The sequence below is a fragment of the Benincasa hispida genome, chromosome 3 (assembly GCF_027475165.1).
Source record: "Benincasa hispida cultivar pf3 chromosome 3, pf3_genome.v1.1, whole genome shotgun sequence".
NCBI lineage: Eukaryota > Viridiplantae > Streptophyta > Magnoliopsida > Cucurbitales > Cucurbitaceae > Benincasa > Benincasa hispida.
In genome coordinates this window covers 1,009,295-1,025,925 of record NC_143480.1, presented here as the reverse complement: position 1 = coordinate 1,025,925, position 16,631 = coordinate 1,009,295, and the positions used below count along the sequence as shown (strand labels likewise).

The 16,631-nt window shown below is 37.2% G+C and overlaps 2 protein-coding genes across 2 annotated transcripts in view; both read left to right on the top strand.

The window, feature by feature from the left end:
• LOC120072709 (uncharacterized) overlaps positions 1 to 760 on the top strand; it is a 33,477-nt gene extending 32,717 nt beyond the window's left edge. Inside the window, exon 4 of the mRNA XM_090311595.1 lies at positions 530 to 760. Coding sequence (XP_090167721.1) covers positions 530 to 622 — 93 coding nt within the window. The 3' untranslated portion in view covers positions 623 to 760. The remainder of the gene's footprint in view (positions 1 to 529) is intronic.
• Positions 761 to 1,494: 734 nt separating this feature from the next.
• On the top strand, positions 1,495 to 8,346 carry LOC120073336 (alpha 1,4-glycosyltransferase family protein). The gene is made up of 5 exons (XM_039026119.2): positions 1,495 to 3,302; positions 3,378 to 3,527; positions 4,332 to 4,466; positions 5,798 to 5,986; positions 7,864 to 8,346. The coding sequence occupies exons 1-5, from the start codon at positions 1,927 to 1,929 to the stop codon at positions 8,048 to 8,050; spliced, it is 2,037 nt and encodes a 678-aa protein (XP_038882047.1). The 5' UTR covers positions 1,495 to 1,926; the 3' UTR covers positions 8,051 to 8,346.
• Positions 8,347 to 16,631: the final 8,285 nt, after the last annotated feature.

Here is a 16,631-nt window from a genome sequence, read left to right as displayed (position 1 = left end):
TTTATAAAGACATGTTTCCATGTGTTTAGCTTTACATGCTTTAAAGAGTAAGTCATAGTATGACTAGTGTTACTTTAAGCTCGATACTGAAGGATATTGAGAAGGTATCCGAACAGCTCGATACTGAAGGACATCGAGAAGGTACCTGAGCAATAGTACCTAAGGTATGACGGTACTTAGTTATAACCACGTGCACATAGGTAGTTTGACATCGAGGGATTGAGCAAAAGGGTTCTCTCTTGACTAAGGAATTGATGTTGGGACTTAACCATAACAGGGTTACTCTCAACTGAGAATCAGTTTAATGTTTTACGATGAAAACAATTTTACATGTTTAATGCTTGGAAAATGTTTACATTTCAGTACAAGGTTACTGTAAAGTTTATATTTCAGTACAAGGTTACTGTAAAGATTTATGTTTCAGTATGATCTCTTTATTGAGACTTATGCATGAGAATCAGTTTTCTTTCTTAAGTCACTCAATGGTCTAGTAAGCTCACTCCATTTTTCAAATGTTTTCTTTTCCCAGGTAGCGGTCAAATCCTCCGAAGATAGCTCTACATCTGCTCTGCCACTCAAAGGCAGAAGTTCTAGTAACTCGTCTGCTAGGTGGTTACTGTAAATATTTGTACACATGTTGTAGTTGTTTCATGTAGGGACTAAGTTTGGGAGTTGGGACTTATAGACTTGTATTGTAATCTCTGTAAATGTTTTATGTTTAATGGTTTTATTTGGCCTTAGTGGCAGCCGCTGTGTTTGAGATTGCATGTTGTTATCAAATTATTTAAAAAGAGTTAGTATGCAGTAAGTGTCATAAAAGGGTTAATAATTATTGCAGTCATGTCCTTTCCTAGGCTAAGAGAGTAGTCTGAGAAGGGGTGTGACAGTACATGACTTAATAAAAATACTAATAGTCATTATCAGTCTAACGTAGTTCAAAACAATCCTCAAAATACATCCATCATTCAGATACCACAATATTCACATACAATCATAATTTATGTGGCATAAAACATAGGCCTCCGTAACCCTCTCAACAATCCAACATAGTAAGTCATAACAGTTCAACCCAACATACAGAATCATGCTTTCAATACAATCACATACTTAATAACAACTCGAGTTTAAGGGCGAACCGGTAGTGAAGTGCTTACCTCAAGTTTAGATACACAATTCAATTCAAGCACACTAACCACCAAGTTCCACACACTTTGAATTGAATCATAAAGCACAAATCATAAATTATTTTTAACACTTAGCTTCAAATTCTAGATCACAAATTTATTCAACAAAAATTTAAACCACTTACCCAACACATGGCTTCTTCCAAACCCACTCCAACACTTCAATTGAGCAGCCTAATCTAAACATACACCAATATCAAGGATTTAATATCAAATTACAACAACATAACACAGTCCACAACAACTACAAAAATATATTTTCTCACTTTAATCTCAATAATTAAGATTTCAACAATTAATTCCATTTTTTTCACCAAAATTAATTTAAATTGATTTATCCCTCCAAAATAAATAGATTACAAATCTCTAAAATGTGAAATCTAAATCTAAATAAATCAAGATAAAGTTTACAAAAATGGAAAAATTCCATAATATAAAAGAGTTTATAAAAAAGAAAAGAAAAGAAAAGAAATTATTCCTTAACTAAATTAAAAAAAAAAAAAAAAAGAGTAAGAAAATGAATAGGATAAAAACTCGTGGCACAATACAGTTAGGCCACGTAGCTGGCGGTCACATCAGCCCAGAACAGTTTTACGGGAAATTTTTTACCACTACAACTTCTTGCTACATTTCAGTTGTAGGGTGCCGCTAACTCAGATCATTGTCCGCCATTGAACTTCTCTTTCTTTCTTCCCTCTGCCCAATGTTGTCTCTCTTCTGCAATTTCTACCTGTAAAATAAAATGCTGCGGAACCTTCAGACACGTCGTCGCGGTTCCTGTGGCGCCTACTTTTGCGCCTTCGCCGCCGCTTTGCTGCTTCTATTTTCAGTCTCCCTCCTCTACACTCGCCTTTCTCGCTCTCAGTCACACACGTACTCTCCTCACATGTATCCAAAATCCCTAGGCAACATTCTGGTCTCTGATTCAGATGACGACAGCGACATTGTTTTGGGCACTACTACCACCGACGAGGACAAGATCGATGAGCTCGATTTTGTGGATGAGGACCTCCAATCTAGGGCATCTGGCGACGAGGATTTGGGAGAGGATGAAGATCAATCTGATCAGGTCAGGGTTTCTGGATTTTATTTTGACCATGTTAGTGGGGCTATTAGGAAGATTTTTGATAACAAACGTTCGATCGAAGATTGGTCTGATGACACTTCTGGTTTTCCTATCGGATTAGGTGAAGAAGATCGCAGTAAAGCTGCGTTTGGCTCTGATGATGTGCCGGTTGATGAAGAGGTGAGGAGGAAAGCAAGTGAAATGACTGGGATCGAGGACGCGCTTTTGTTAAAGGTGGGTGGAAGTGTTTCGCCCTTAAGAGATGGGTGGGGAGATTGGTTCGATAAGAAGGGCGATTTTTTGCGGAGGGATAGGATGTTTAAGTCCAACTGGGAAGTCCTGAATCCGCTGAACAATCCCATTTTGCAAGATCCGGATGGTCTTGGTGTGGCCGCGCTAACAAGAGGTGATCGAATCGTTCAGAAATGGTGGATGAACGAGTTTAAAAGAGTCCCGTTTCTTGTTAACAAGCCGTTAGGCGTTACACGGAAGGTCTTTAATACGGAAGTAGAAAATGGCAGTGTGGACGCAAGTATCAAGAAGAGCGGGAGCCTAAGTAGTCAGACTGATGTAAACGTAATGGACACTGGTAAGGAAACTTTAAACGTGATCGGAACTTCAGATGAACACGCCGGAAATAACCTTTCGAGGAAAAAAGTTATCAATAGGAGTACTAAGAACGAGAAGAGTCGGGATAGAAGCGCAGAAAACGCTGATGTAGTAGATAAAGTAGTTTTTACGAAGGATGCAGGATCTAAACTGAGGGTCGTGCCTCAAATTTTTACTAGTATATATGCAGACGGCAAGCGATGGGGTTATTATCCTGGTCTATATCCGCATCTGTCATTTTCTCATTTTATGGATGCATTCTTCAAGAAAAATAAATGCGATATGAGAGTTTTTATGGTTTGGAACTCACCTCCTTGGATGTTCGGTGTTCGGCATCAACGTGGGCTAGAGAGCGTGTTCTCGCATCATCAAAATGCATGCGTTGTTATTTTCTCGGAGACAATTGAGCTTGATTTCTTCAAAGATAACTTTGTGAAAAATGGGTACTTATCCTATGAAATTCTTTCAAATTCACTCACATTTTATTTTTGTGATTAACTGCAATATTTGTTCAACAGTTACAAAGTTGCGGTTGCTATGCCAAATCTTGATGAATTACTGAAGGATACACCAACCCATAAATTTGCTTCTATCTGGTTTGAATGGAAAAAGACAAAGTTCTATTCTACTCATTACAGTGAGCTTGTTCGTTTGGCTGCTTTATACAAGTAAGCCTTCTCTATCTAACCCTAATTTCCATTTTTTCTATTGAGATATTTATGAATACAACCTTTCTTGGTATAACGTGGTTTGTGCTTCGTCCGTTAATTTAAGTCAGCAGTCCTGTTTCTTGCCAAATGACACTGGTCAAGAAAAACCTCAGGCATGTCCTTATTCCAAATATTATTAAACGATATTTCATTTTGAAGGGTCAAGAGTCAATTACTTAATATCATATAGTATTTATCATTTCTGAAAGGCTAAATATATGATTTGGTACGACTGAATTGAAACTTTTCAAACATGGGGATTAAATAGAAAAGAATATCTGAACACTAGGAACCTTTTTAGAAAAAGTCAGAAGGTCCTAAATACTTTGTTAGGCAAGGAGATGCTCCATCCACATTCTGTTTATCGGTTTCTTTATGTCAAGCCTTCTGTTGATGTTATCAGGTCATAATCATTGGTGCTCTTCTACTTGTAACCCCTAACAAGAAAAGGCAAACTCACAAATCATCGTCCAATCTCCTAATGTGAGAATCTACATGTTTATGAGGGTTGTGTGTGTGCATGTTTTTGTGCATTGAAGAGAATGCAGTACCTGGGCTTAATTGCCTGTGAGGTTGGATTATATGGTTTGGAAGACAATTTCTCCGGGAAAGAGGGCCAAGAACTACCTGAGTAAATTTTAGTGAATTTTGGCAATCATCTTTGTTATGGCAAAGGCTTGTCTGAATTTTGTCCAGACTTTTGATAGCGTATTTAATTTTTTTGATTGAGCATTTACGTTACAAATTTGTTCTGTTTTCCAGGTATGGTGGAATCTATCTTGATTCTGACATTGTAGTCTTGAAACCTCTATCTTCGCTTCACAATTCTGTTGGGATGGAGAATCAGCTTGCTGGAAGTTCTTTGAATGGGGCAGTAATGGCATTTAGAAGGCATAGGTATGTGGCAGTTTAAAAGGCATCGGTTCTCAGGCAATTCATATTCTGCTTAGGAATCATCTATGTTATTATAACAGATGAAATTTTCTTCTCTGAAACCATAGTGGTTGATAACATCTTTGACTAGTCTAACTTGAATTTACATGTTTTTGTTTGGGGAAAAAACATTTTTATGATATAGAAAAAAAGGGGGGGAAAATGACTACATAAACCTAACCACTTCCCAATAAAACTACCAATAGCATACTTACAAAAATGTCTAGAGACTAACACCCACAAGAAGACATTAAACCTCTTCACCTCTTTTAATTCTATTGTTTCTCTTGCCTGCCTGCCTTAACACTTTGCCCTCCTCCCTAAAGGGAGGATGCAAAAGCACCTCCTCCAACATACAAAAAGAAAAGATTGAGGGATCAAATGTTTGGCACGAGAGAAAATTGAAATAGATTTGACTTGGAAAATTAATGTCTTAGCTTTAGAACTATCGAAGGTTAAGAGAATACTCCCATCATGTATATGAACAGAGGTTCTGAAATATAACATACCTTAAACGTTTCCACTTTTGATGCACCCCGTTGTATAGAAATTCATGTCATATATGCTTATGAGAGCTATTAATGGTTAAAGGTTTACTCCCACTATCTATATATGTACACGAAGGTCCTGAAATACGTTTTCAAAATTGTTTTCTGCTCTGCTCAAATCTTCAAGGAAAAGCAATCATCCCTGAACATGTGATGCGATGGGATACCATTTCTTTGCTGGAACTCTAAACAGTTCCACAAAGTAACTTCTTAGCAATCTAAGGTAGTTGCCCAAACATGCCTCAGTGCGTTGATAGTCCCCAAGGAGAGATTAGAGGTGATTTAGAACAGGGGAGAGAAGTTATAAATGCATTCTTTGACACCTCGTGTAGCAAACCTACTTGGGCTACAAGAATGCATAGTCTTTTTTTTCCTTCTTTAATCTGAAGATATATCTTCGTAGTCATTAGACCAAGTCGACAAGAAAACAATATTTAAGCAACATTAATGATAATGATTAATATATTGACTAGTGTTGTTGTATATAATTGTTGTCATGTTATTTGTACAGTTTTTTTCATTTAAAAGGTAGATTGTTCTGTATTTACTTCTAGCAACTATGTTATAGAAGTATTTGATAGGTTCCTTTTTTAGAAAGAAAATGTATTTGATAGGTTGAGGGAACTGTCAATTGTTTCTCCACGTTGTCAAACACTTCATTGAGCAGCACACAGTGCCCACATTTGTCTTACGTATATGATTAGCTTGGATTTTCTTTTGAGCTATACATTTGTTTCTTCTCTGCAGCCCCTTCATAATGGAGTGTCTGAAAGAATACTATTCGACTTATGATGATAGAGGTTTTAGATGGAATGGGGCTGAGCTCTTGACAAGAGTTGCAAAGAGGTTTTCCAGCGAAGTGCCTTCAGAACAGTTTGAGTTGAATGTGCAGCCGTCTTTTGTATTTTTTCCCATTGCTTCACAGAATATCACTAGGTAATTTCCAATTAAATTTGCTTATCTTATGCCTTATATATGAATATATATATTATTAACATCCTGAATCTGAGTCTCTAACATTATACACACACACATATAAAGCCACATTTTAGTTAAAAGATAAAGTATGTGAAAACTTCCAAGGAATTACCAAAACAGTGGTCGGATTGATATGCACTGTTTAGCAAACAGTAAGCCGGAATTGGCTGATCACCCTACAAAAGTTTCAGCCAATTTGAGAGGGTTGAGTTTCTCTACCAAACAATATGCCTTTTCCAAAATAACCGCCTTACATCCCCCTCTGCTTCTTAATAAGGTTCTCTAACAAACTGCTTACCCCTATCCTTTCCACCCCTTACGTACCTATTTCCAATAGAAAACTCAAGAACATCTCCAGTAGAGTAGAGCTTTCTTTGTCATGAAATATTATAGTGTATCTCATCCCAAATCTTCCACAATACAACCCGGAATCAAGCTAGAGAGTTGTGGTTTCGTAGCCTTGAAAGGATGATTAATGAACAGCATTCTGATCCAATCATGAGAAAGATTCTCGAAGAAAACCATCCTCTACTACAGAGTTCATATCTCTTTTGGTTCTATATATATGTGGGTAGCCTTTAAAGAACTTTAGTTAAATTAAAGCTTCCCTGTCACTGATCTATGGACAAAGACTCGTCTCCGCTTAATCAATCAATGATCTTTTGTATAATGAATCATTCCTTTTTACAAAATGAAAAAGATTGATCCTATGTATATTTACTATACTACATTTACACTCCGTATTGGAGCTTGTATTTCTTGAGCATTAGTCTTTTTCATTTTTTTGAATAAAGTTTCGTTTCTTGTTATAAAAGAAGATCAAAAGAATGAAATTAGGTTCAAATAAGTAAATCTGTCAGGGTTAAAGAAGGGTAGGGGAACACAAGATTTTGAGTCTTGTGTATGTATTTCACCCATCACCACCAAGCCAAGACATTTTAATTATATCCCTGGTAGATGAATCTATTCTAATTTCAGCAAATTCTTAGAGTTTTAGGGTGGGATGGACATGGTAATGCTTTCTACATCTCGGGGTATAATGATAAATTGAGAAGTTGATTGGTGTTCTTTATGATCTCCATCTCGTATGCATCTCACCATGGAAACGTGAGGAAAAGAAACTAAAATGCTTATAATGGTGTATGTGATTTGCTGATTTGTGAGTTTAAGAGATTGGATGTCTCGAGAATGGCCTTTAAAAACTAGCTGAGTTTGCCTGGCGTCTTTAGAACGAGATGGATCTTTTGGGACATCAATCACTCCCTTTTCTTCGCTTCATCCCACAGCATCGATAGTCCACTGATGCATTGAATAATTCCAGCTCCGCCCCACCCAACATTCTTGGAAATCTACATCATCTTTCCTGTCTATCTACCTTCCGTGTTTTTTTTATTCTTGCAAGGACAAAATTTCTGCGAGAAGTGTTTAGGAGATTTACTCGTTCCCTAGGTCTCCACTGTTCATCTAATTATTTTCTTGAAAATCTGACAGCTCTTCTGCCATGATTCGACAATTTGTTGTTAGTTGTGGAGATCATGTTCTTTAACTCCTCAACCGCCGTTACTTTCTTGGGGACTGTTTGGAATCAAATGGTGTACAAGTGCTTAAAACATATATACATACATACATACCTAGAGTGTATATATATATATATATTCACTTGGAAACACTTTTTAAGCACACTTTAAAGTTATATTTCAAGTAGGCACACTTGAGCCGTTTCTCCCTACATGTTTTGAAATTTGATTACTTGAACCGTCTGTTGTGGAACTTAGCTTATTCCAGTTTGTATTAGTAACTTTTATTTCTTGTGGAATCAACTATATTGGAAATAGATACTTTGCGGCACCAGCAAGTGCAACCGAAAAAGCTCAACAGGAGGGTTTGCTGAAGAAAATCTTGAAAGAGTCGGTGACATTTCATTTCTGGAACAGCGTGACATATTCCCTCATTCCCGAGTCCGAGAGCCTCGTGAGCAGACTCCTCGAACATACTTGTATCAGATGTTTCGATGTATTGTGAATTTCTCTATCTAGACACCTAATATTTCCCGGAAGTGATCAAAGTAAGAGCATAGTTGATCGAGTTTTTGTAACTTAATAGTGTGGTTGGGCTTGGCATAGCAATTCTATTTCTTTGATCCTCGTGCTTTTAGATACATCCATATTAGGTGGATCCGTGTTTTCAGCCCTCTTTTATTTTTTTTATTTTTTTTATTTTTTTTTATTTGCAACTCTGTTTTGTATACGTGTACACATTTAACCATCTTTTGCTCTGTGCTCTTATTTCCATTATATATATATATATATATTAAGCAACGTGTGAGGAGTTCTTCCGACCTAGCTTACACCAATAGCCATTTTCTAAAAATAATTGTACTTTTGCAAAGGTAAATTAATAATTATTATTGACTTGTAATCCAGAAAAGGTTCCATCAAGGTTGAAAGGGTGAATTTTGTTTTGAAATTGATGAGCGGAAGAATGAATATCGAGAAATAATAATAATGATAATAATAATAAATAAATCTAATAAAAGAAAATTAAAAAATCAAAGTGAAAATTATGAAATTATGAATAGTGGAATACATCACTATTTTCCTCTTAAAATCATTCTTGTATTCAAATTCATCAAATGTCACTATTTATAGTAATTTGGCAAGTAGGTGGCGGACTTATTTGGACACTAATAATGTGTAAATATAAGACACATGGATAAAATGCATTAAGCCATATGGAGTAATGAGGGATAAAACATTTGTTCTTTTTAGGACATGAGCAATGGATAGGCCATTTGTTATTTTTAGGACACTAAGCTTGGGTATTGATGAACATCTATTTTTATTATAATATTTATAATACTTCTCTTGGATGTCTATTATAAATATGAAATATGCTTAAAACCTTATTAGAAAAAAAACTCAATGGACAAAAACCTAGGGAAGGGAAAAAAATTACATATTTCATATATTTATACTCCTAAATCGGTTTGCTCCCCTCTTAGAAACATCATTTGAGATTTTTGAATCGTCGCATTCCAATCTTGTGCACCAATTTTTCAAAGGTTGCAGTTGGTAAAGTCTGCCAGGTTATCATTTGAACAAATTTGTTGTACAGTGATGTCGTCATTTTCTTTAATATCATGAATGTAGAAAAGCTTTGGTAAAATATACTCTGTTCTATCTCCTTTAATATATCTTCCTTTGATTTGGGTTATGCATGCTGTGTTGTTTTCGTATAATATCTTTGGAAGATTTTTATTAGAAGACAAACTTTATGTTCTACGAATGTGTTGGGTCATTGATCTTAGCCATACACATTCTTGAATTGTCTCGTGAATTATAAGAATTTCAGCATGATTTGAGAAAGTAGTCGTAATGGTCTGTTTCACTGATCGTCATGATATAGCAATTCTTCCACATGTGAACAGATAACTGTTAGTTTTAACAAATATGAAGCGGAAGAAAATAGAATGATTAAGCACTCTAATTCATCAATTTTAGCTTTAAATTAAACATATTCATCAAATAATAAAAGGGTTTCACGAATACATGTGTAAATCTTCTTCAAGCTCAAAAATCAGCTACAATCTCCTTCTTTTATGGTCGTAAACCACCACTAGGACTTCTCTACTATCCTCTAGGAACCTTAGATTGAGTTGTGTGACTCAAAACAAGCTGGAATTGATGAAATTAAGAAGTAGAAGGTGACTGGTATCTTAAAACTAAAGAACCCTTTCTTCAGCAAAAGCAAAAACCAACTGTTTGCATGCGTTCTTCAACTTAAAAAAATTGTGATTTTATGTAGGAATACCTTGCAATCAGATTGCATTTACAACACCCAGCTCCTATTTGAATTTGAGGTGGAATTTAGGAAAAGGAATATGACTAAGGTGCTAGCAAGTTTTTGGGTATTTGAAAAAACCGAATCTTTCAATTATTTTTGAAAACTATTTTCAAAATAAAAATTTAATTTTCAGTTTTAATTCTTTATTAAAGTGAAAAAAAATTAATTTTACCAAAAATTTAATTCAATTAATTAATTTTTCTAAAAAAAATAATTAATTAAACCATTTAATTAATTCTATTAATTTAATATCAAATATTAAATTAATTTAACACCAATTCCACCACCATGAAATCTTATTCATGAAATTAATATTTAAATCATATTTAAATATTAATCGATTCTCCAATTTCGTTTAATTCCATAATTAAACGTGTAACTATGTCACATATAATTACTAATTCCCTTAATTCGAATTTGAATGCTTCAAATTAACTTATCACTCTATTATAAAGCTTATTCCATTTGTGAGCTAGTAGGGGGACCTAATGGACCTACAGATCACGGGCTCTAACGATCCGAGATTAATTGGCTAAACTCTTTAAACTGAATTAACCCTCATTCATCAACTACCAGGTCATTCCAATAAAGTTCAGTAGTTGCACTCCCCTCACTGTAGATATATTGTATCCACTCGATATAACCATGATTAGTAAGTTAACCATTCATAGGTTGTTCGTAATAACGGTTGGGTCAATAGTTGTTTTACCTGCGAGATTACCTCTTGTTTCTTAAGTTCCATTGATTCTCTGATGGACAATTGGTTTGAGATCCAATCAACAAACCGAATCCCTCTCGGGCCAATGAGACGGTGGGGTCCCTTATTCAAGACCCGGAGTCAGTACTTAAGGGAACAACCTCTCTACTAACCCTAAAAGCGGGTAAGAGCGAATTTCATCTTGCACCCTATGTTCCAAATTATCTACCCAGTCTTACCCTTGAAATGGGGACTTATTGATCCAACCCTCACTCATGCAAATCTAAGGATAATACTGGATAAACAGAACTTCATAGTTAGCTCAGGATTAAGTTAAGTAACCTAGGTCATCGCTTTGAAATAGTCATTCTTAACCAGTAAATAGCATTAATAAGAGTGACTTATTTCTTAGTTTGATCTTATGCAGACTCATTGCACAGGATGCCCCCACTCCTCATGTCACTATATGAATGAATCAGGATCACTTCATTTGTAGTACTTTACAACAAAATGTAACAACTACAGAGTGGATCGCATCCTATAGTGTTACCAGAATAAGGTACCCAACCTTATTCGTATACTATATACCATTTTGGCTATTTATTGAACTTGATCATCTCTTATGTCTCCACATAAAGTTCGAGTATTCATGTAATTGATGCGTGGACAATGGAGAGTAAATATGTGTGTGTCTTATGATGTGCATTAATCTCCATGCATCGATGGTCATGCATTGGACTAAAAAATATGCAATATGCATTTAAGAGTGTATGCAGTGACTATGCGTTCCTGCTACAAGTTTTCTTACTTTCTCGCCAAGTATAACGAGAACGCAAGTTTCTCGGGGTGATCCGAGGTCAAACTCAGGGACTTGTAACTAAATGTTGCGAAGTAATGTGTTTGCGACGAAGAATAAAAGAATAATGAAGTTAAAGGATTATGCGCTACTTCTACTCCTAACTAAACAGATTAAGCAATGGAAGTATGACTATGAGAGTTGGTAGAGATGCGGCAACTGTTAACACGTAATAAGATGCATGGAAAAATAGATAAAATGGTGGAGGGGGTGACTTCACCGCATCATTAAGCTTGATCGCAAGGGTAATCCCAGCCAGCATAAGTTATGCGATCATGCTATACACAAATATACACATGCGAGGCATATGAAAAAATGTCGATAGAACTTATTTCTAAGTTTCTACTCTTGCCTATGCGATGACTGATGCATACATAAAACAAGGTGACCGCATACCACCATATCTTATTTATAGGGCGCATGCGATGTGTAAATAGCATATAAAACTTATGTCTAAGTTTCTACTTCTTGCTTATGCAATTCTAATCCAACTCTCTCAAGCCTAGATTCTATCTTTAGACTACTCTCTCAAGTATGTCCAAAGGGTAAATGATGCATACATAAGACAAGATGATCACACAAAACATGGTTGACATAAGATTAGTCCTATCTCTGGGAACACTGCTTACTTTGCTTAATGCGTTCCACTACTACTTACCCTCTCGGGCAGTTAGTTGCCACTGATAAGCTCATAGACAAGCGTTGCTTCAGCCTCGCACTAAGTAAAGAGGATTTACTCACGATACTTGCACAACGCACACCTTTCAGCGGTTTGCTACATGCTTCATATGTCTATGCCGCATGATTAAGTATGCGATCCTCTTGCAATCTTACTTAGTTCGTTGCAATGAAAGTATAAAGAAGAAGATAATGAAGATGGGGTCGAAGGAAATAAAGAGATGCATTGCTTACAAAATGTATTAATATCTTAAGCCAAAATGTAACACAATACAGAGATAAGAAGAAGAGTGGAGGGCTAGATGTAGGAATCTCTTGCTTCCATCAGATGTGTGTCAAGGCTGTTGGTGGTACCATAGATGGGCGGTGAAGTAGTCTCTCTCGAGATCTATCTCTGGGAAATCTTCGGTCGTCACTCGGAATGGATTGAAGGAATGAAGAACTCTCAAAGAATATCTTCTCATGCTCTCATCTATGATCATAAGGATCTGCCTTCAGGCAGAAACTCGGATACCTTGAATTTGGGCTCTAAGGCTATATTTATAGAGCTTAATCGCCGACAACATTGATGGTCCCACTCTGAGTCTCTGCCACTAACAGCGTGATGGACCTGCTCTGAATCTCTGCTACTAACGGCGTGGTAGGTGAAATGTCAACATCATCTTTTTGATACTCCCAAGGTATGCATTCATGCTTGGTTTCCAAAGTACCAGCGCATTTCACCACCTTTGTGATCACCCTTATATCATAGTTATTACTCTGTAGCCGTAACCTCCATGCGGTGGACGCATGCGATTAATAGCCGCAACATCTATGCGATGAATTGATGACGAAAATTAGAGGGACGCAATTATGCGATGCATGTCTTAAGTTATGCGATAATTCTTATGCGTCGATAGTCATCCGATGATGAAAATATGCGTTAACGAATATATGCGATGACCATGCATTCCCGTCACAAGTTTTCTTACGCTCGCGCCAAGTATAACGCGAATGCAAGTTTCTCTGGTCATCCGAGGTCGAACTCAAGGACTTGTAGCTAAATGCTATGCGGTAATGTGTATGCGGCAGATGAATAAAAGAATGATGGAGGGTATAAGCTAAACACTACTCTTACTCCTAACTAACAGACAAAGCAATGAGAAGTATGAATGAGAGGTAGAGACATGACAACTGTTGACGTGAAGTAAAATAATGGAAAATAGATAAAATGTGAGGATATCTTCATCGCAACCCTTAAGAGTGACCGCAAGGGTAACCTCAGCCAACGCAAGCTATGCAATCCTGCTACACACACTTGTGCCTATATCTAGAACGTATGCGATGTATATGCGAAATGTCGAGAGACCTTATTCCTAAGTCTCTATTCCTGCTCATGTGCTCTCACACATAAATAAGATGACCCCATAACGCCACCGTATCTTATTACTTTTGGATGCATGCAATATCCTCTTCGTAGGGTGCATACGCTGTGTAATAGAAAACGGAGCTCATTCCTAAGTTCCCCATTCTTGCTTATGCGTTCTAATATGCTTTTTCGAGTCTTAGATTTGATTTTTAAACTACTCTATCAAGTATGCCTAAATGATGAATGATACGCTCATAAGACAAGGTAACTGCATAAACTTGGTTGACGTAAGATTATTCTTATCTCTAGTGAACACTGGCTTACATTACTTAATGCGACCAACTAATTACCCTCCCGGGCAGTTGGTTGTTGCTAACTTTACTCATAGACAAGCATTGCGTCCGCCTATAGATAGGCGTTGCTACAGCTTCACACTAAGCAAATAAGGTTTTCTCACACACTCGCACAACACATACCTTTCAGTGGTTTGCTACATGCTTCATATCTCTAATCCACATGACTAAGTATGCGATACTCTAACAGTCTCACTAAGTGATGCAATGAAAATTAAGGATGCCAAGTAAAGAAAGATGGAGATGGAATCGAAAAAAACATAGAAATGCATTGAACACACAATGTATTAATTCCTTAATCCAAAATGTAATACAATACAATATAAGAAAAGAAGAGAAAATGAAAGGACCAGTTGGAAGCAATGTTTTGCTTCCAGCGGATGTGTGTCAAGGCTGCCAGTGGTGTCATGGAAAGGCGGTGGAGCTGACTCTCTTGAGATCTAACTCCGGCGAAGGCTTTAGTCGTCACTCGGAATGGAGGAAGAAGATGAAGAACTCTCAAGCTTTCTTCCCACGCGTTAGTCTGGATCACAGGGACCGCCCTAAGGCGAGCCTCAGGCAAAAAATCTAGATGATATGAAATTCTGTTCATCGGCTTCTATTTATAGAGCTGGATTGCCGAAAATATTAATGGACCTACTCTGATTCTGACATTCGTGGCGCGTTAGTCCTTTTCTGAATCTCTGCTGTTGATGGCGTGGTAGGTGAAATGTCAACATCATCTTTTGATTTTTCCGAGATATGCGTTGATACCTCCATTCCACCAACCTTGTGTTCATCATTCTATCATGGTTATCATCGTGTAGCCGCAATCTTGAAATGACCGTATATGTTTGATTACCACCACTTCTACATGATGACCGCAATCGCTTGACGATCGCAACTCCTATACGATAGACGCATGCGGTCGATTACCGCAATACCCATGCGTTGATCGTATGCATTAGCATATGCGATGGAGAATTTCTCCACATGTAGTCGTCTATGTGATAGCCCGACTTCCACTTCTACGTCCACTTCCTGCATTAGCTACAAAAATAGACAATTGAACGCATAGTAACGCATAATAGTGGGTTAGCCGAGATTCTTAATGTTGAACGACGTAAATTCATTTTCTCATGAATTTCTAACATAGCATATTCTGCTTAACAGCCCTCATAATTCTAAATAAAAGGCCTAAGATGACGTGCATTTCTGCATATCATCACACCCCCAAACTTAGAATCATGTTTGTCCTCAAGCATGTGTTATACTCAAGAAATTCTAACTCACCTTCCGACTTTCCTTTGTGATGACCAGCCTCTCAGAATATAATTTACTCATACCTCTAACCATGGCCGCAACGATCTCCTCCACTTCGGCTGCTTCTTCAAAAAGATCTTTTCTAAGTTTAAATCCGGCAAGCCTTTGCTCAAAAACTTTTTATTCATTCACTGCAACTTTTTGTTTAGCTTTTGAGAATGCGTTCGTTCAAAATATATCAAAACTTTGCGATTACTTATTAGAATGCAGCGTTGAACCTGGTTACGCTCTTCATTTTGGCTTAACCCCACGTGTGTCATGCGGGCATCCAACTTCGGTTGCATTCCATATTCAACTCAACTCTTGTCTTGCTTGTTTTGGCTTGCACTGGATAGAGAAGTTGCGCTTATGCATTGATCCTAGTGACTTACCTTCGTTTTGGCTTGCCCCTACGTGTGTCATGCAGACATCCAACTACGGGTAAGTGCCTTTCACAACTTAACTCTTATCAACATGGGTTTCCCCATTGCGTTGACATTGGAGTTGTTATTCTCAAAATTCTTTTTTTTTTTTTTTATAGAAATTGATCGCAATGTAATGAACGTAATTCTCTGAGATCGTTGCCACCCCCAAACTTAGATGTTGGCAGCGTTCCCACCGCAAAGCTAAAAACAAAATCAACAGAAATGCGGTAATAAATATTTGAGCAAAGGTTTGCGCAAAATAAAAAGACTTTCGAAATTTGAAGAAGCTATTAAAAGTAAAAAGTGCCTTGCAATGCTTAGTTAGCAGATGCGGTGAATTATACTTTCTATCATAGATGCATCGCAAAGGAACGCAATCAGGAAAAGAGAATTTCAAAAGGATAATGCATAAAAGATAAAAAGAAAAGAAACTTAGGTGGAATAATGCATGCGATCATGCTTTGGAATTCACGCGATCGAAGCCATGCGTCGAAGGATGGAGGGAATTCTTTCGTTGAAACTACGCACCGAGGAGAATTATTGTCGCACCTGCAAGGAGCAAACACACCACAACCAAGGAAGTAGCTGCATATCCAAAATAACAATGAAAATAAACTAAACTAAGAAAGCAAGGTAAAGATAGAGTAGAAGACGTCCGTGGAGAAATTGGAGTGTTGTCACCGCAAGGAGTCTCCCATGCAGAAGATTTCTCTCAACTACTTAGGCCAAAAGCTTGCCCTGACCATTGGAACTTCTGGCAATTGTTGGGTGCATGTTGGCCACCATGTGCTTAGAACTATCTTCAGCTCATACGACTGATTGCCCTTCTATCTTGGGGTTAATATTGGCTTTCAACGCATTGCCTACACTTCAATATTGGTTGCAGTTTGGTCGCACAAACTACAATACTCCCAAGATAAAAAGGTTGCCTACGAGAACACAAAACTCAACAAATAATTAGCTGCCAAGTCCCCCGCAACGGCGCCAAAAACTTGATGACAAAAATTAGAGGGACGCAATTATGCGATGCATGTCTTAAGTTATGCGATAATTCTCATGCGTCGGTGGTCACACGTTGGAATAAAAATATGCGTTAACGAATGTATGCGATGACCATGCGTT

Excerpts from the sequence above, each read along its gene's own strand:
- LOC120073336 (XM_039026119.2), top strand. The coding sequence starts at position 1,927 with ATGCTGCGGAACCTTCAGACACGTCGTCGCGGTTCCTGTGGCGCCTAC. Across the intron at positions 3,528-4,331 it reads CGTTTGGCTGCTTTATACAA|GTATGGTGGAATCTATCTTG; the intron begins GTAAGCCTTCTC and ends TCTGTTTTCCAG. Across the intron at positions 5,987-7,863 it reads GCTTCACAGAATATCACTAG|ATACTTTGCGGCACCAGCAA; the intron begins GTAATTTCCAAT and ends TATTGGAAATAG.